The sequence below is a fragment of the Cydia pomonella genome, chromosome 20 (assembly GCF_033807575.1).
Source record: "Cydia pomonella isolate Wapato2018A chromosome 20, ilCydPomo1, whole genome shotgun sequence".
In the NCBI taxonomy this organism is placed as follows: Eukaryota; Metazoa; Arthropoda; class Insecta; order Lepidoptera; family Tortricidae; genus Cydia; species Cydia pomonella.
Window position 1 is genome coordinate 8,631,960 of NC_084722.1, and position 21,568 is coordinate 8,653,527.

At 37.2% G+C, this 21,568-nt stretch overlaps 1 protein-coding gene and 1 long non-coding RNA gene across 4 annotated transcripts in view; both read right to left on the minus strand.

Moving 5' to 3' along the window:
* The window catches only part of LOC133528937 (rabphilin-3A), a 96,087-nt gene that overhangs the window by 67,570 nt on the left and 6,949 nt on the right, over positions 1 to 21,568 (minus strand). For 2 of the 3 annotated variants that reach the window (XM_061866448.1, XM_061866447.1), the window contains exons 2-3: positions 7,354 to 7,499; positions 885 to 1,029 (exon numbers count right to left, since the gene is read on the minus strand). In XM_061866448.1, coding sequence (XP_061722432.1) covers positions 885 to 1,029; positions 7,354 to 7,499 — 291 coding nt within the window. The remainder of the gene's footprint in view (positions 1 to 884; positions 1,030 to 7,353; positions 7,500 to 21,568) is intronic. The other variant, XM_061866449.1, reaches the window with a different exon arrangement.
* LOC133529257 (uncharacterized) lies at positions 19,768 to 21,314 on the minus strand. Its single transcript, XR_009801112.1, has 2 exons — positions 20,997 to 21,314; positions 19,768 to 20,300 (listed from the first exon to the last, which is right to left on the minus strand). It is a non-coding gene; the product is annotated as an uncharacterized LOC133529257 (long non-coding RNA).

Consider the following 21,568-nt stretch of genomic DNA (forward strand, 5'->3'; position numbering starts at 1 on the left):
GACGTTATATGAGTTTACACTGTATATACACGCAAGTGATATTGGGTAGTCATGCGCTCGTCCGCTCGAACGCACGTCAATCGTTTGCAGAGCCCGGTTTACTCCAGAATTAACCAGCCCTATTTACATATTAGCTATAAACTCAATACTCGATCCGTTCGAAATATTTTTGTTCGTAGCTGCGTAACTTTAACATCAAAAGTATTTATTTGGGTTACTCAGGTAACTTGAATTGCAGCTGGTCATTCATATTTTTCTGACTATCGTAAAATATGCATAAAATTCGATTTTTGGTACATTTTACACGTTTTTTAAAAGTTGCTTCTCAATTCGATTTTAATATTATTGTATTGTGGTAAATAACAATGTGCGGACCCTGCGCCTGAGGGTTTACTTTGGTAGGATCTTACTAGGGACATTAGTGAAGATGACACACTTAGGTTAAGCTGAATGCCGGCAATACGCCATGAGAGAGAGATCAAGTCCGTAGTGGAGACAAAAGACGCGCTGTTCTAAACATGTTCGTGGCGCTGAGCTCTGTGCTCAAAGTTCACAGTAGTGGCGATAACACACTTAGGTAGGGCAAGCTTAATGCACCATAGAAAGGAAGTCCGTAGTGGAGACAAAAGACGCGCTAATTCCCTAGATACAAGGTATATTCGCGGCGCTGAGCCATAAGCTAAATGTCAAAGATCATTATGGTAGTGTCTTACCTGTGGACATTAGTATCGATGACATACTTAGGGCAAGCTGAATATTGACATATAGAGCAGGTCTGTAGGAGAGGCAGGAGACAAAAGACGCGCTGGTTCCCCACAAACTACTTTCGCGGCGCTGAGCCTTTCGCTATACATATGTCAAAGTTCACTATGGAAGTGTCTTACCTGTGGACATTAGTGTCAATGACGCACTTAGGACAAGCTGAATGCCGGCATATGGAGCAGGTTCGTAGGGGAGACAGGAGGCGCGCCGTTTCCCCACATACAAGACACGTTCGCGGCGCAGGGCCTTGGGCTGACCGTCGCATGCCTGGCAACAAAGTATTATAGTTATGTCCTTGTTATGAGTATTTGTAACTAGTGCAATTTAAACTTTTTTTAAATAAATTTGCAAAGTCAATTGAAATTATTATTCACCAGTCATGGTCGCAGACAACTAAAAAGTCCTAACATTTTGTTAGAGTGTTAGATCCTGCGGCGTTGATTAACGCCTATTGTTTTTTTTACCAGTTTCCTGCGTATTTTTAGCGGATGACATTTTGTGTAAGCGGATTTTAAAATAGGTACTCTTTATTTCTCGAAATAGTTACCTACTTTTTATTCTTGTACCTGTATTGTCTAATCTAGATCTGATTAACGCCTATTGTTTTTTTTACCAGTTTCCTGCGTATTTTTAGCGGATGACATTTTGTGTAAGCGGATTTTAAAATACTCTTTATTTCTCGAAATAGTTACCTACTTTTTTATTCTTGTACTTGTAGATGTCTAATATACATAAGGAAAGTACCTAGTAAAATAATTGAAGTATGTCGCCATACAAGCTTTATAATATAACAAGATACAAATTAAATTGCTGAGAAGCATAGGGAAAACAGAGAAATGTGGCACCCTCCCGTCTTTCATTCTTTGTTTCATTAATTGACGTTTTACAAGAAAGAATTTAAGGAAGTACGTATACCTATATAAATAGACCTTCGCCCATACATGCTTCGCTCGACTTGGAAAGATTTAGAACCGTGAGGCATTCTGATTTTAAAAATATATTATTCACTTGATATTTTACTCTGATATCACTCTATTTTTATTTGTTTAAATATTAGGTTATTATTGGTTGTTTGTTTCATTTATATACTTACTGTTTTTCTGTAACTAAGAATTGATAGACTAATCGATATTCCTTGTCGACTAATCGTAATCGCTGACTACAAATAAAGCCAGATAGTCGGCTTTCCTGACTAGTCGATCGTTACATACTTAACGCCCGATTCGAAGAATGAGATACGATAACGATAAGTTCTGGTTTAGACAAGTTCTCGTTTAGATATCATTTGTATGTCGTATAATTGACAAAAGCAGCTCAATTCGGGCAACCAATGTTACTTTGACGCTAGAAATATCGTAGATAGATCTTATTGGGATCACAGCGGAATCGAAATAAACGTCAATTTTGACATGTCGTTTATTTATCGATCTTTTAAGGATCTTTCCAAGATCTTAAACGTGCCTTAAAACGTAAAATGATACCTCTTTCCCGGGGAGGCAGGCAAAAACCTTCATCCTCCTATCCTATCCGTCTTCCGCTTCATTAATAATATACCTATATCGTCCAGGAAATAAAGCCAGCAATAAAGAAAACTAACAAATGCAGGGAAACCCTTACCCTTGCAAGAATTAAAACACTTAAATATAAGCGAGAGACTAGGGACGGTCAGACGACCTGGGCATATCATAGATTACCATCCGCAGACTCCAAGTATTATGACTCGACTCGACCAACCTTCGACTTTAAATACGTGAGTGACCCATTTTAATACATTTGATGTGTCTGTGCCTCACGAAAGTTCTGTTAATAAAACTGTCCACCTAGTTAAACGGTTCGTATTTTTCTTTTTTAAATCCGATTTAACTGATATGAAACGCTCTAATACTCGTAGGGCGCCAATGTGTCGCAAGTTTCGCGTGGCGCGCCATAACTTTTGTTCCATTCTGATTTCCTGGCTTAACACCCCCTTTTACTTAAATGCTCCATCTAGTAGATAAATGACCTGTGGAGACATCTTTGCAAGTCTGCATAGTTAGCAAGTAATTTGTTTACAGCGAAGTCAGCGAAGATTTCAGACGGGGAGATATTTTCTTATAGCTGGGGATGTATGTATTTCAGGTATTACCGGTACCCGTGAGCATTGCGAGAGATTTTAACAGTATATTTCTGATCATATTCAAAGACTATGTCCTATAAACTTTTCTGGAATTCGCCTAATTTAAGAGTTAAAGCCACTTACAAAAGAAACCTTTTTATTGTTACTTAGTACAAAACGCCTTATTGATGGCGATATTGGCGATGTTGCCACTATGGGACCTAGTCCAAATATCCTTATTGATAGATGTCAAAAACTGACAGGTACCACTTTGAAAAAAAAAAGTTTTACAAAAAAGTTCAAATTCTTTTTGAGTAATAGTTTTACAAATAGCGCTTACAGTACATATGGTGCTACTTTACCGCACTAGTTCGAAAATGTGCATATTACGTTACTGTATCGAACATTTAAAGGGCCATATGTACTGTAAAACGTTGTCCCTTCGGTCTTGTTTTAATTTATCGCCACTCGTTTCGAATTTCTTATTTTTTCGCACTAAAAATCTAAAAAATAAAGAAACGAAAACATATTTTTTTGTTAATTTGACCTAAACTCACATAAAATGTTTCCTTCTTGTGGCCTCATAAATGCATGGTTAAAATATCTCGGGTTCCTTGTGGGCACCTTGTATAATAACGACTAGCGACATCGCTGATTTTGTGACATCATCCGTTTGAGGTTTAACTGTATAAATTCCAGTACCCCTAGTGTAATTTCATTCGATAGCGTGACGTAACGTACGCGTTTGCGTTAAGTCTCATTTTGTATGGGGTTTAGAAACAGCGCGCCAAGCGGGACGTTTTGGAAACTCAAAATCCCATACAAAATGAGACTTAACGCAACGTCTCGCTATCGAATAAATTTACACTAGGGGTACTGATCGCCTAGCCTAATATGATGACTAGGTGTCCCATGTTAAGCTTAAAAAGTAGGGAATGCTCCCGGTACTGAATTTGTATGGCGAGAACCGGGAATTCCCGGTTCCGGTACTGTATTTGTATAGAAAACCAGTACCGAAAGCACTCTATTAAAAAGCTAATACGCGATAAAATAAGTGTCTTTTTTTATCACCACGCGATTGAGCGTTGTTAATTATCACGCAGACATATACGACCATCATATTACATACACTGGTCCTAGGTAATTTTCTGTATATGTAATACCGTGCGAGATTACATCTTGACCACATACATGAGACCTACAATTTTAGGTATTATAAATAACTATGCGAACGGGAAATCACAAGATACATCATTGCTATGTCGCTTAGCTGTAATTTATTCGTCTGAATAGGGCTCTCGTCCCGAAATAGCATCGGTTTTCCCGTAGGGCCCGCTGTCACCTGGTTTAAGTGGCAGTCGAATGAAATAGTGGCATGCCATTGTTACAATACCTATGTATACGCGAGGTGACAATGCTCCTAATTAATAACCTTTAACATATTAAATAGTTATTTGTTTTACAAGCGAAAGATTCCAAAATTGAAACCACTCGTGCTAATATTGCACGAGGGTTAAACAAACTTTGCCTCCGAGTGAAACACAAAAATTTTCACCACACCAATACGAGGAAACTACTAACTATGAAATACCAAAAAATTCAAATCCAAATTAACGTAATAAAAAAAACATTCAAAATCATCATTTAAAAGTCAATTCTACTATAAGGAAACAACTCAAAATTTGCATCTGATTACTTTGCCCCACATGTGGATAAAATGCAAATTTCTCATTCGTTTTTGAGCAATCAAGAGCCTTTACCAGTTGGTGTGGTGAAAACAAATATATTACTTTGCTAATCTGCGAAATAATGACGTGCTCGTCAATCAGTGCTAACCCGTTATAATTACCTGCGTATTGTACTCTTGCTACTTGCTAATACCACTAGACTAGCACATTATGATTTCGAGAATTATCAAAGTAATGCATTTGCTTTAATTAATATAGATTAATTTAAAAGCGGGCGCACCGGCGGAAAGCGCCGAAAGGGTCTAGCCGCAATCCTATAGTGAAACTGCCCCTGGCTGAAATGTATACCTTTCTTAGAAGCGTTAATTGGTCTTATTATAACATATCATTTTACAATATTTCAAGCCTGGAATCCCCTTGGTTTAGATAAAAAAAAAAATATATATAAAATCTTTTTTAATTTTTTTAAGCTAAACTAATGGTTAGATTTCTTTGAAATTCGGATTATACATGGCACTAATAGCAATACATTTTCAAAAAAAAAATCAAGGTTCTAACTTATTTACAAAGACCTAAAAAAATATTTTTTTTTGTTTAATTTTTTTTTTATTATTTACAAGAGGGCGACAACCTCAATTTTTAGGTATTTAATGCACAATACAATATTGTATGAAATATATTTTTTTCATAAAAATCCATCTGTGGCAACAAGATAAAAATGTCTTACTAATGCAGGCCATTCGACTTAGGCGTCTGTAGGTTACACATTGGGCCAACGTATTTGGCTCATTGTGTACTTCCGCCTTTACAACCATTTAGTAGGTATTAACGAGCAGCAGCTAGTCGAGCAGAAAAATTGTTTACACTAAGTAGGTATATATTTATATATATGTACTATCTTGTACCATTTGGCGTTGAAACTCTAGGTCCATGGGGTCTCGGCGTGCACAAGATTTTTTGCAGAAATCTTGAAGCGCCCGGTGGACGTAACTGGTGACCGAAGAGCTGGCGGCTTCCTCGCACGACGTATCAGTAGGTATTGCGATACAATGAGAAATTGCCGCCAGCATCCTAGGTACCTCATGTCATTTTGACTTATGTATTTGTAATAAAGGGATGAAACGTAAATTAACATATTGAGGCTTGTAAAGTTAAATGAATAATATAATACACTATATTTAATGTAAAAACTTATCACCAAACATTCTGCAAGCAATGGCTATGTTCCTAAATGTGCACTTTATCAGTGTATCCTATGGGTATGACCATTAACCTGTCTATTCTTGGAGTGTCATGTGAGAGTTTGTCTCACTATTGAATCACCCCGAAATCTATAGAACGTCTTCTATAGAACGGCTGATTTTTACAAGCTTTTTATTTACTTTCACCTGACCGTTGTCTGTTTGTAATCAAATCTTGCAAGTTAAATTTGATCCACTTCCCAGTTTCCGATTGAGCTGAAAATTTGCATACATATGTAAGTCGGGTGACAATGAAATATTATGGTACCATCGAGCTGATCTGATGATGGAGACAAGAGGTGGACATAGGAACTCTGTGATAAAACAACGCAAACTAATTGTGTTTGGGGTTTTTAGAATTGGCTCGATGAGTATTAGTTGCCTGTGGAATGAAAAGTACAGTCAGCGATAAAATCTTGTACCAAAAATGAAATTTCTGATGACCTATGTACCTATTCACCCCGCAGAGTTTGGTCAGTGATAACAAAAGCACCCTGAATATGAATATCAGGGACAAAGAACGTGTTAAACATGCCTTGACAATATAATTTCGTCTTAAACCCATTACATAAGTAAGTCAAGGTACTAATTCCCGTTAATTTGTGCGTACCCTCTGTCGTTGTATTACACTAAGGCTTCTAGAGGAAATGTGCTTTCAATATCTGAAATTGAATTCATCCCGTTTCACTGGTGTTATGCAAGTCTAATTAGGATTAGTTGGGACTAGGGACGCCAAATATATCGGCACCCGTCTTTATTTCAATGGTAACAAAGATTTGTTACGATATGTTTGGCAACTTGGGCGTCACTACCTATTTGTTGCTGACTGTACCTATTATACAGTTCCCTAATATTTAAAGAACTTTTGAAGTTTCCGTAGCAGTTCTCAATGCAAACAATTGCAGTGTATGAAATGCTTCCTTTAAATAAAATAAAGAATCTAAGGAGCCTCGTAATAGGTACCTACCTATAAAGCGCAAGCTTAACAAACTTAACTCGTTTAAACTTAACCGCTAGAGATTACAGTACGAAGTTGAGAATAAACTTGACTCTCCTTTCAATATAATAGTTTTATATAGTTCATCCGGCTTGTATGTCGCTTTTAACTCTTGCGTACTCCACATATTCCACTTACAGAAGGTCGGTAAAGCAGAAGGACCGAAGCTGTTCCTTTCTGACTGTCCGAGCGACGTACGTAGGTATACAAACACGAGAGTTCTTTTGCCTTTCCTAAAAAGACTTTCTTAGGTCTCTTGCTCTTAGGTGCCCTGCCAGATCCATAGGCTAACCACGTGGTACGCTTATAATCAGACAAGTTAGCCACCAATGTGGTATAAAAAAATACAAAGGAGGTTTGCGATGTCCGAAATTGAAATGGCTAATAATAACAATTAAGTCAGCAGTAGTAACGACCAGTCGTCCAACTCGTCGTGCCTCCACCTCGTCAACTTTCTCTGCTCATCGAACGATAGTCGCAATCGGTTTTCGCTCTGTCGTTGTCAGCGAAGGCTCGCTTCGCGCCGCGCTCCATCCCATGCGAAAAATTAGATAAATACTCCATAAGTACCTTCAAGTCGCGCGACCAGTCGTCCAACTCGTCGTGCCTCCACCTCGTCCACTTTCTCTGCCCGTCGAACGACAGCCGCAATTGCTTCCCGCTCTGTCGCTGTCAGCGGAGGCTCGCTTCGCGCAGCACTCCATCCCGTGCGAAGTCTGAAATTAAATTTTCTATTAAGAGGGGGCTAACGCAAAATTGTAGTTTTTATATTGATTTTTTACCCATTTTAATCAAGGGCGATACCATAAAAAGTATCACACGAAAAATAAACTATAATATGTATTCTACATTGGCAAGGGCAGAGTTGGTTAGATAGAAAATAAGCTTTTGGCAAAAATGTTAGTACAAGCTTTTATTGCTGACTGTAGGGTAAAAACACCACTCAGCCATGCACCAGTGGTCAGCCTTTCTTGCTTATTTTTGGCTGTAATTACCAAAGTTTTTCTAATTTTCATGCCAAAAGTAGGTGGTATTATAGATTGATAAACTATTAATTGAAAAATAGCTTAATATATAACACAACACTACTTCAAAGAAGTCCTGTCTTCCGACGTGAAGGGTTAAGTGATGTCCGCCATTTTTTTGGAGTGTCACATGGTATTTTGATAAGCCGTTAGCAGCCAAATTGTGATGTTTTGTTAAAAGAATGGGGACTGCTTCACATAATTAATACTTAATACATCTGAAAAAAGTCAAAAATAAATATAAATCCATATTGAAGTAACGTTTTTAAGGCGGCTGTCTATTGGGAACTACTTTTTTTTTATACAAAATACAATAGTCGGCCTCCCCTGGCTGACTACTGGGTTTGAAGCAGTAACTTGTCGTAAACCCAGAAGTCAGCCGAGGGAGGCTGACTTTAGGATTCAAAGTTATTTTTTATTTTCAAATGAATCGCAAGTCGTAAAATGCAGCACCATTAAATATTTACTTTATTAGGACTTTATTTGATCGAAATACATCAAATACCCAGTACCTGTGGCTGGCCACTGGACACAGATGATGGGACTCAGAACCCACTAGTCAGCTGTTAAAATGGGATGGCTGGACACTGGGTACTTAAAGGCTGTCTATTGGTACACAGGGGGCTGATCACTGGCAAAAAGGCCCTTTCATTATATTTAATGGAATATTTCCAAAAGCAAAATTCAATTACGTTTAATTCTTCATAAAAAATAAACTTTATTAAATTCATGAACAGTAAAAACATTAATTACCGTGGGAACGGCATTTTTCTTGTTACAAGTTTCAAGCGGCGGGTCATATCGTTTGTCCTCTTTAAATTTCCTGCCTTTAAGCCTCCTCTTAATGTACCTATGCTCACCCAACTCCTAATAAATGAAATAGCGAAACTTATAATGTTGGTTTCCGCTTTAGTATTTGTTGTGTCAACTTTTGTACAAACTTTTGCGCATGCTACACACTGCTCTATTTTAATTGCACAAATTCATATGCAAGAGGAGGCACACCCCGTATGACATCAAAAGGATTAAATTAAAATAATTCTGTTTGACGTCATAATTACAAATAGAAAAAACCGGCTAAGAGCATGTCGGGCCATGCATGCAGAGTGTGTAGGGTACCGTAGTTACTCTTCCGTCACAATAAGTTAAGCTGGAGCTTAAAGTATAGTACTTAGATTGAAGGGATGAAACGGTAACTTTCACCCGAGTTGAACAAATAGGCAAATTTGCATAATCAGTATCTAATTAAATTAACAGACTTACTTGCAATCGGAGACTTTGCATGTCTAAAGATAAATATCCGATAGCGAAGAAAATTTTTTAGATTTCTATACAGATGAATAAAACACATATTTTACCAAACTGCAGTAATTTTAAAATTATTTGGTTCATTAAAGCATGAAAAAGTAAAGTATAACAATAAGTCCTAGACATAATGCATCGTACATGAGTGCAATAAACGGATATGAATATAAAATTAGCGGGATTGCCTCTTACTTTTTAATTTTTACTCTTTCATTCTAAAACTGTCAATAGGCAACAGCTTTACTCATACAGCCAATGAAACTGTTTTAGACAAATTAAATATTAAATAAAAATAGAATAAGTAAAATAAGCAAATTTTTATATTAAATTGTAGCTTATTTACATGAATAATGCCAAATAACTTTAACAACCCATTTAATGTATCGTAATAACGTTTAACTTAACTGTGGATTACGTCTTTTTACTATGAAGGGGAAAGTTTTGCAATAACTCAAAAACAGCTAAACTGATCATGTCCGCTATAGTTTTCATTTAATGTCTTTCTTAAGCTCTACTTCCACGATTTTTTTCAAGGAGGGAGTTAAATATCAGAACGGAAATTGTACAACAAATTAATTTAATATCAAATTTTAATTGCTTATATCGTAATACATATAAAGGAAAAAACCGCACCGAGGAAGTAAAATGCTCTAGTGCAGAAACGTATCATTTTCAGCACACTTTTTAGAAAAACAACGACCCTGTGTCAGAGCATGATAAATGAAAAAGAAATTGCACGTCGATATTATAGTAAAAGAGGTAAGTAGCTGAATTTTGGAGCCATAATAACTTCTTACCGACCACCTCAGATGATAGACAACGCTTATACTTACATTTAAAATTTAGTATGAAAGTTCTTTTCAATCTCATTGAACCCCAGTGGGTTAGTCATAGAGGCGTATCTCAATCCATCGACAGATAACACTGCAATTACGTCGGTAAGCGATATCGATTCAATACTCAATATCAGCGGTGCAATGTTGGCTTGGCGACTATCGGTGCAAATTACTCGCAGATTCGGTATTGTTTAGGTGATACGAGATATATGTTATGTAGGCTACTGTACACTTTGACCAACTATTGTTATGAGAACATCCTAAAATCGTAAATATATTACATGTTACATAATTATTAAAGTTCAATTCGACAATTGTACGAAGACCAAGATTTTTGTTGTGATTTCGAATCTGCTTCTATCATTGACATATATCTAAGGAAGTGCCTTACGGGCACTATAGAGCAAGATCCCAGTGCCACCAGACCTTCCTTATTTTCTCATAAATAAAATGTATGGGATCATATAGTGTTAGTATGTACTTTTAATGTCTGCATACTTGCTATATTGGCCCGACGGCCATTTGTCCGATACAAGGTGCTAAAGTTAGGTAAAAAGATTATTAACTTTTCTTAAATTCTCATGGCTGATTTTTATGTATATTTTAGAAAATATAGTTAAAAATTTATACTCAACATTGCCAGACCATTTCCGCCGCAAGTAACTCTCTCTCTGACTCATACAAAGTTAGTATACTTACGTTTCTAATGTTAAGTACTTAATTAATTATTCTATATCTATTTATAAATTATCATAATATGTATACACTGCTGGAAACACGCCTTTCGCAACAGTGTCTCATATACGGGCAGTCAAGTCTGTCCGCTATCAGACACAGGATAGGGTTGGGGCTGGCCCGCACCCGGCGCACCAGGGATATGCAGTTCACGCGCGCTTCTGCAAACATCCCTGAAGCGCTGCAGAAACGAGGCAGCCCCATCAACACCCGGAACGCGTTGTTATATTGTATCCGGGGGGCCCCGTAGGCCCGTTGCGTATAGAACCCCCACAGGCTGCACGTATAAAGGGAGGTACAATATGCTTTAAATAAGTTAATTTTTACCTCCCTTGTACATCGCGCAAACCTGCGAGAAATCATATTTGCTCTGGCCGACAGACACCTCCGTTCCCGTTCTATGTCCATATTGTCCTTTAAGTCAAACGTAACAATATGACCCAAATATTTGAAGCTCCCCACTCTCTCTAGTGGAGTACCATTTAGATAAATAGGAGGAACCTCATTAATCCGATTTTTGCCGGGTTCAAATACCATTAAATGACTTTTTGTTACATTAAACATCTTAGTCAGTTTTGTCAAAACAACACTTGTGTCGCATAACTTCAAAATCGGGTAAATCCAAATAGCAGCTATCAGATTTTGGGATTTTTGTTATTAAGAAAAGCTTATTAGGGTAGATATTTCCGAAGAGGATAGAGTGGATTTAAGTTAAGCGTCTTATTTTTAAGTACCATCAAACAACACGGTGAATTTCATTAAAATGTATATGTTGCACAACAAATCAATTACCTAGGCACTTTATTTTATGGAACGTATAAATAAATACACTGAAGTGCTATAGGTTTAGGTTTCTTTCACTTATTTTACGCTTCGTAATCAACGTGACCTGCCGTATTTAGTCTCGATTAAAATGTTGATGTTGTCACTCTGGCTACGATACTTTATTCTGTATCTTAGGACTAAATTGTAAGAATTCCCCGGAGATAATTCAAGGATATTGACAGAAATTGATTGACCGCCTAATGGCTCTGACGTCACCGATATTCGGCCTTCTGGTAACGCAGATTAAGTTATGATGAATTCACAATATCTGGACGAAAAACCCAATTAAAAAGTTGTAATCCAATTTAAAAGTTCCAAATTAATTTAAGGACTGAAAAAAAAGTAACAAGTAGCTATAAGCTACGTACTTACTACGTATGAAAGAAACTTATCGCGGTACTTTATGTTAGTGCAAAAACATGTTTATTGGCTACATTATTATGGCTAGTAGGCGGGATATTACTATATTATAATTATATCTTTAATATACTATGTGGCACTCGTACAGTAAATATTACATTTTATTCATTAAATTGGTTCAATGGTTTCGCGAATTACTATGGAACAAAGCGATGGACATCTTTAGTAATATTATACCTAAATGCGAGTATAAAATAGTCTGTATGTCTGTTACCTCTTCACGCTTAAGGCCCTTCTCAGATTTGAGAATTTTAGGTAAATATCTCCGTCGCCCTGACGCACTGAAATTAGTGCGATTAAGGACAATTGCAGCTTAGGCGAAAAAATCTCAGAAATTGAGGTTTCGTTCTCGACATTTTCCTCCTCCACTTAACCAATCATAACGAAATTTTGGGAACGGAAGAAAAAATAAACTGTGTTTGGCCGTTTTGATTTTTGCGTTTATTATAGCTAATTTTGCCGTCTGCTTACGGCGCATTTATTTGGCCGTTTTTAGCGTTTTTAAAGTAACCTAATTCTTATTACAAACAAGAATTCCAAAAAAAGCAAAACGTACAGACACAGGTACTGGTAATAGTGAACTCATAAAAAAACATCCAGGGCCAAAAATCGAGCGAGGAAAATATTGAAAAGGTTTTTAAGGAAAAATTACTTGAATTGTTTGCTCACGTGTGAATTTGTGTAGCCTATATTTGGCTTCTTTTTTAACATTAGTATAAAAAAACCGGCCAGCATATCGGGCCACGCTCAGTGTAGGGTTCCGTAGTTACTCTTCCGTCACAATAAGCTAAACTGGAGCTTAAAGTATAGTAAATTGTTAACCAAGGGATGAAACGGTACCTTTCACCCGAGTTAAACAAATAGGCAAATTTGCATAATCAGTACCTAATTAAAGTAAGTCTTTTTACTATGAAGGGAAAACTTTTTGCGATAACTCAAAAACAGCTAAACTGATCATGTCCGCTCATCAAGTTTTCATTTAATGTCTTTCTTAAGCTCTACTTCCACGATTTTTTTCATATTTTTTGGACCTATGGTTCAAAAGTTAGAGGGGGGGGGACTCATTTATTTTTCTTTCGGAGCGATTATCTCAGAATATATTCACTTTATCAAAAAATGTTTTTTTGAAAACCCCTATTTGTTTTGAAAGACCTTTCCAACGATACCCCACACTCTAGGGTTGAAACGAAAAAAAAATGTCACCCCTACTTTAAGTGTAGGGGAGGTACCCTAAAAAAAATTAAATTTATAGATTTTATTGTACAACTTTGTCGGTTTTATTGATTTATATATCCATACCAAATTTCAGCTTTCTAGCACTAACGACCACGGAGCAAAACCTCGGACAGACAGACGGACATGGCGAAACTATAAAGGTTCCTAGTTGACTACGGAACCCTAAAAAAGGTAAACAATTTTGACGTGTCTTTTCATTGAAAACACGGTTTTAAAAACTAGTAACTATTACTTATAAAAGCACTTATTGATAATTGTTACTTATTCGTCGTGACTTATTTTTCAATAAATTAATAGTTTAAAAAACACTAGAATAACAAGCTTTCGTGTTCAAAGTTCATTACGTGACCTTTCCCACAAGTGGAAACACGACTATGATGCGATATTCCATCATGGAATGCCAGTGCCTATCTTCCGGCTTCATCATCAGACCTTGAAACCTAATCGTGGTCAAAGTTCATTACAAGACTTTTCTAACAAATCCAAACACAGCTATGATACGATGTTCCATCATGAAGTTCCAGTTCATATCTTTCGGTTCCATCATCGGATCAGTTCGACAGTACCATATTATTGTATTGTCATCAGACCTGCATACAGCTGCCAATTTTCATGACGCTACGATCCTTGGAAGATGGTTAAATTAGTTACCTTAGATTCCATTACATAGTTACATACAGGTCGACATAATAAAAGCGTGTTAGAAATTACACGTCACGTCATGATCATGTATGACATATCGCTTACCTTCCTTAAGTACAGTGATTTTCGTTTTTATCAAAATGCAAGCAATATAACCGATATGAGCTATTGAAAAAGATGGAAAAATAGACTTATTTATACATTTATTTTAAACACAAAATCTTGGCTGTATGCCGTCGAGTCATTGATGTTCCTGTCCTAAAAAAACAATTCCCCGCGTTCTCAACTCATGGCCTTTTATTTTAATGAATGTTTGTTTGGTACTATTATATTAGTACGTTTATCAAAACGTTTATTTATAAGCGAGTTAGAGAATTTATTTCGTTACCTTTATTTCCGACGTATGGACACTACCGACGCAGGTTCCAATGGTCGTGATACTTGTGATCGACTGAACGTAAAGGTGTGTTAACAATAGTAGGTACATTGTGCAACGAGGGGGGTAAGTAAAATTTAGCAAACAAGGTTTTTAGATGCACGACAGCCGCGGGATGAAAGACGAAAGGGGACGGCCGCTTCTTCATACAAACGTAGTTCCATTTTCCTCTCTGGATATTGACATTATGGAAAATATTTTCATATCTCTCGCGGGAACAATATAGACCTTTGTCCTTCAGTACACCTGCATGAAATAAGATGTTTTTCGAGCAAGTGTGATGAAAATATTCAAACGGGGTCATGTTGGAAGCTTTGTATCGGATATTGGTCATACATCCGATATCGGATCGGACACTGTGAAAACTTTCTTAGAGCGGTTTCGCACTAAGTACGTCCTACGTCCATCCGATCTCCGTCATCCGATTTCTTTCGGATCTAGTGCGTAACTTACCATAGAAATAGTTCTACGGCTACTACGGACCATATATTATTTTCACGGGTTCGGATCGGATTCGGATCGGACGTAGTGCGAAATCGCTCTTAGGCATCTCGCTCGCACTCGTGGGTGTGAGATGGACTGCCAGACGTGTCAAAGTCGTATTATTGATCGTGTCATTCACGACGACGAGTTCCTTAACTCGTATTGTCATATAATTCAAGGTCAGATTTGACAAATCTGCACGTCATTGTGAATGACACGAACTATATAACAATATCAAAACATTAATTATAAAGTCAGAATACCACTGGTGGTATTAGTAAAGTTTTTACACGTGGCAGCTTTAACGAGGTAGCTTATTTGATTCTAGTTCAAACTATTTAAACATGATTTAATTGAGAAACTTTAAAGAGAGTACGAAACTTTAGAGGTGATGGTACTGAATTAAAATGACACAAACATAACCTTTAGAAAGTGATTAAGCTTTAAGTATCGATTTTGTAACTTTTGGTAAAGAAGTTTTACGGTGCCTATATTTCACCAACTTGACAATTTACACGTTAATGCGGGATTCCACAAGTGTGTGGCACTGGGCGGCACAAGCATATTCAGTACAAAAATGCACATTTCTCGGTCGGGGACATAATTGTCCTTTGGCATCGACCCGAACCGAACATCTGGGAAACGATATGTTTTGTACATGATGGCATAGCGAAGCATGACGAAGTCTGGCTCGATGATTTAAAAGGAGAAAAGACTTCGGACTTCACAGGAACCATCAACAGATTTGCGCTACACCTGCGACCTTTGTGGCAGGAAGTGCTGTACTGCGATTGGACTTTACTTGCCCCGGCTTATCGCAATGGAGGGGGGATCAGAAACGCTTGATCCCCCGCCCCCCGATGACGTCTATGGAGCCGTGCAATGCGGGTCCGGTATCCGCTGGTCCTACGAGGGCTCTAGACGAGCATGCGCTTCCCGCCTTCGACCCTGCCGCTTCTCGGACCCTCTCCGCCTTCTCCTTCTGCGTTATGACTTCATCGCAGAAGGAGGCCACCGGTTCCCATTTTCTCTCGCTACCCAGCATCGCCGCAATTGTACTGTGTAGAGAGAGGTCCGCAACCCCCGTCGCCGCTCTAAGGGCTACTTTACCCACGGCCCAGCGATTGCACTCTTCCAGAGTGTGTTGGGCCGTGTCATCCACCGCGCCATATTCATGGCCCTGGAGCCCCGGCTCCCTCTGTATCTTGTGTAGACAGTCGTCCTGGGTTCGCAACAGTGATTCTTCAGGAATGTTTAAAGTGGATCCCTACTGTCCCTAGTACATATATATGGGGACGTTAAAACAAGAGGCTTGAAAATGCGAATACAAATTCAGTCCAAAAATCCTTAAAACTCCCACGCTGACTCCAAACACATTACCCTACTTTCGTCAGTCGGTTGAGCTTTTCCTGCGAACGTGACCCTATTGCAACTGGTGTTATAAATAGGACTTTAATGGATTCGTTTGAAGCCTTAATGAACGGCAGACGGTCTGCGAAATGCTTGACGGAGGCTGATAATGAGACGGAGGGAGGTCTATAAAGTTTTCAAAACCGTATAATACCTACCATATTTTCGACATATTCCAATTACGGTAAAATATATGTTTATATATAGGTAAATGTCTATATTTATAAAAAATATTTGGTTGCCATAATTTCTCGTTCTGCCATTTTAATAAAATCGAAAAACTGAATACACAAAAAATATAATTATCGAACCTCATCATAAATTTTAGAACTAATTTTGTGGAAGAATCAAACTTTATTACATCTATGTTATTTGTATTACCTATATATCTACTCGACATATATCTGCATAATTGACCAAGCACGCATCATGCAAATACGTTTTCGTAATTCAACCGGGCTAAATGCGTCTTCTTACACAGATCGACCTAACCCCTAACTAAGCAAAGCTTGTACTATGGCACTAGGCTAGACCGGTCGTATCGTCCTCTCAACAGTCGGTTAAGATTTTCCGGCGATCATGTCCCTATTGCAACTGTTATAAATAGCACGGCTGTAATGGATTCGTTTGAAGCCTTAATGAAGGCAGACGGCTTGCGAAATGCTTGATAAAGGCTGAGACTGAGAATGAGGAAGTAAGTAAGTAAGTAAGTAAATATTCTTTATTGTGCACCATACATTTAAAAATAGACAGGAAATGAAAAAACACGTAAAAGTTAGGTAACAACAGGCGGTCTTATCGCTAAGAAGCGATCTCTTCCAGACAACCTTTGGGTAGCAGGAAACTATGAACTTACAACATTGAACGGGTAGTGCCGATATACATATAATTCAACAAAAAGAAGACGCAAACAATATAATACATACCTACATACTAATAAAATAAATACATATATACATACATACATTATATATTATACAATCATAAATAAAGGCAAGTTAAGGCAGCGAAAGGTAGTGAGTCTTCAAAAGATTTTTGAAAACGGGAAGGGATTTAGCACGTCTAATGTCTAATGGCAAAGCATTCCACAACCGAACAGCACGAAAAGAAAAAGAGTTGCTATAAAATTTTGATGATGAAGGTGGTGGAGCAAGGAGATGCATCTCCGCACAGCGGACCGAGGAAAGATAGTTGAAACGCTTTTTAAGATATAGAGGGGTGGAGGGGTTGAAAAGAATGTTATAAAGAAGTACAAGAATATGAGAGTTACGGCGATGACGAATAGGGAGCCACTTGAGCTGGGTACGAAATTCAGCTATACGGTTTTCGACATATACTTATATATTTTCAACTTATTCTGATGAAATGGGTGGATCAACTTTTTCTTGTCACGCGTTGCCATGGTTATTTTCCCCTTGGTCACTTTCAAAATCGTCGTGCAGTTGGGTGAAAAGAGGGTAAACATAGTTTCATATACCTACAGGATACAAACATACTAATTTATTATAATGTATGAAGCAAAACTAAACCTCGCTTTTGAAATAGTTCGTTCAGTATTTGAGCATTCAAACTATCATTTTTTTGAGGACACCAGATTCGGGTTATTTTATTTTATTAGATAAACAAAAATACCACAAAGTCTACAAAAAGTATTACTGTCCATTAAAAGGATCTTAAAATAGTTAATAAAATAATGCATTATTCCGTGTATTATTCAAAGAGGTAACGTTAATCATCGTCAAAAACGTCAATCACATAAATCGTCAAATTGAAATTTAATTCACCAATTTGAATCTAGTGAGCCCAATATATCGACGGCTGAAAATAAGTTGCGTAATTCTAAACACGAGTCTACGAGTTGCTGACACTTTAATTAAGGCTGTCTCTGATGTCGGTTACGGTTCCAATTTACATTTGTCTTCTTCGATTACGGTTGTGTTACGGATGAAACCAGCTTTAGGTACTTATTCGGTTTTTTTACGGCCCAGATCGTTGAAATGTTTACGTGACCAGACTATACCCCGTTTTTTTAAGATTAGAATTTTTCTAACCTAGGGTTCTTATCTAATATTGCGGTACAACAATATGTAAACGACACTATAGTTACTCAGACTTAATTTTGGAGGAAAAAAATTACCACTACTTTTGAGTTTTTGAGGTATTAAAATTTCTAATCTGAAACAAAAACGGACTATACCCGATTTCCGTCAGGAAAATCACCAACGACTAAACATAAGTAATATAGGTATGTCTGGTATTTTGGTTAGGGTCTAAGGCGTTTGTGAAGTTTAGAAATACGTACCGAGAAATACGTTCGACGTCTTGTCTCTCTGTCGCATTTGTAAATTCGTACGTAAGTGTGACAGGGAGGCAACACTTCGAACGTGGTTCGTGGTAGACCCTTCGGCAACCCTATACCTACGATCTTCGATGGCTTGTGCGAATTAGGTTCTCAGAAGATGAATAAAAGCAAAAAAACAATGTAACCAACTTCAACCCTGAGGCCAATGTGGAGAAGATCGTCTATTAGGTAGCTAGGACAGTCTACAAGCTCTTTCGCCGCTTCTAACTTTTGCGTTTGTATATACACATACTCCACTTATACCTAGAAGGTGGAGCAGAAAGAGCGAAGCTTATCCTATCTGACTGTGTTTGAGTAAAAACGTTAACTAATAAGTACCAAAGTTCTTGCCCTATTACGGTCTTCCCAACCATACATTTATATGCCGGTCTTTTCCATATTGACCTACAGATAAAGATTTATTTTTATTTTCAACTAGGTAGGCTTATTAAAATACGCTTATACATATATATATCCCGGTGTCCCGATATGGGACCGGCATGAAACTTGACGGGACACATCTTTTCAAAACATTACATCGTATAATTAATATTAGATATAATTCTGGATTGCTATGGGAGTTGCAAATTGGATAAGGTAGCTAAACGGATTCTGTGCTTCTTTAGTATGCAAACGAGAAGTATTAAGATCTTAGTTGGATAAAAAGGGACCGCGCATCTAGAGTCAGACTAAATTAAGTAGGCAGCGATTTTGATAGCCCAGCCTGTGCAAGTGTTAAGTAAACGTCATCATTTCATACAAGTTTGACGTTTAAAATAACACCTGCACTGTCTGGGCTGTCAAAATCGCTGCCAACTTATCTTGGTCGGACTCTAGAGAAGCACAAAAGCAATAAAGATCAATACTAACTAACTTCATTGTTTAAACAATGGTTGATTTGTTAGGTATAGTTTTCTTTTTATTTTCTTTTACAGCTCGCGCGCAATAAGAAAGCCGATGTGTGTAATGATCAATGCACACGCGTTTCATACGACGTTTTTCAATACACTTGCGAGGAAAAAACAAAACTTATAAATTAGGTTTTTTTTTTTGTCAAAACAGTTTTTAAAGTACAATTTTCAAAATGGTGGCTTACAGTTTTAACATCGAATAAAATCACCAAAGCGTGCTGGGCTTGTAGGCTATGTAAGTCCGCCTTTTGTACTATAAGGTTTTCTTTTGTGCAATAAAGATTAAATAAATAAATAAATAAAATTGTAGGTATTTGAGGTTGCTAGAATTGTCTCGATGAGTAATTGAAAGATTATGAATGTTGAAAGAAAAGTACAGTTAGCGGTAAAAGCTTGTATATTTTTTTTGAGAAAATGCATATTAATTTTCCAATAATTCCACTTCCACCCTTCGTTTTTTATCCAGGCAAAAAATAATTAACAATATTGAATGACTGATTGTATTCAGATAGGTACATGGATAGGTAGATGGTAAATGTTACGTTTCATCCATCAAAAGATAGACGTTTTCCCCATATAATTTCAAGGTAATTCTTCCACGTAACCGAATAAAGCTTCAGGAAGATGAGTTAATTATATAATTAGTTTATTTAGCCGTTTCTGAGTGAGGTTAAATTTGAACAATCAATTAGGGATAATTGAATTTTCTTAGAACGCCAGTCTCTAGGTGCCGGCATATTTGCAGCCGCGGATAATAAATGGCTCCGTGACTGTATGGAGTGGGTGAGATTAACCAATTTGCAAGTAGATGTAGAGGCACGATCAGGGTATTCAAAATTGGTTGCGAGATCGCGCTTTGTCGCTAACATTTTCAGCCACATTTTTAAGGTTCCGCTTCCGTAGACAAAATAACTAAAATGGAACCCTTATAGTTTCGTCATACCTATCTCTCCATCCACCAGTCTGATCTTCTGGTTCAGAAATGTAGATGGTGCTTCAAAAATGGTTACAATTGTTGCTTGAGAGGGCTCTCTTTGTCCTATTTTTACCTATATTCATAGACATAGATAATACGCGTTCGCCCGTGAGGGACAGACATACGCAATGCGCAAAATTAAAAACACATTTTAACATTCCTGACAACATACCAAAAATAACCTACGTAGTTTGGTCGGGCTATTTGTTGCCCACCATACTAAAATTTACGGTGGGGAATAAAAAAAAGAGAATGTGACAAGGACTAGCAATAATAGCGCTTTCTCTGCTACTCCTACTGAAAGTTCCATAAGAGCATTTCGTTCGGTCATCTGCTGGTTCTACCCCATTTCATTTCTATACTTATTGTACCTCTATACCTTTATGACCATTTACACTACGCTTTGCGCCAAGTCATGGTAACAGACTCATTTTTAACCAACTTCCAAACAAAAGTACTTAGTAGAGTCTGTTCGGAAAGATAGAGTCGTGGAATGTATTGGGCCCCATACATTCCACGACTCTTCTCTTTCCGCACAGACTCTATGTTCTAATTCTATACGAAAAATAATCTTACTCAAACATACCTATCTAAACTTTTTACTGCTATAACTAAGTTCTTATTTACCAAACCTTGCGTCACGAAGTGCTACGTTATCTCATTGTGCTTCTTACTAGCAAAAGTTAGGTCCAAGATTAGTGCCTTAATTTAAGCCGCTTAAACATGGCTTGTATAATATTAATATATGGCTTATTAAACCATTCTTTAAATGGCAAATGTTGTACTTTAAAGTTAAATTTATTGTCAAATTGTTATTTTTTTTTTTTAATTAATGGCTATCGCCACGAAGGCATTTGCCAGCATCACGTCAATATAGTTCCCCATAAAACGGGATTACGAATTTAGAAATTGTTATTAAATGATAAATAAATTACTGACATTCATAGATAATATAATATTCATGTTGTATTTTTTTTTATCTGCCAGCATCGGAATATGGATTGTTTCTTTTCTTAGTTAAAGTTTGTCAAGCCATTTCCGTCGGTAGAAATAAGCGGCAAATTTTAAAAATGTAGTCGCTAAGGGTTATCATCCCATGGAAAATTTAAATATCGTGCCTTTTTCTACTGTCAATGTTGTTGGACAGGCTATAGTACAACTTACTTTCTTATCATATAACGGTTTTTTATTGTACGTATTAGTA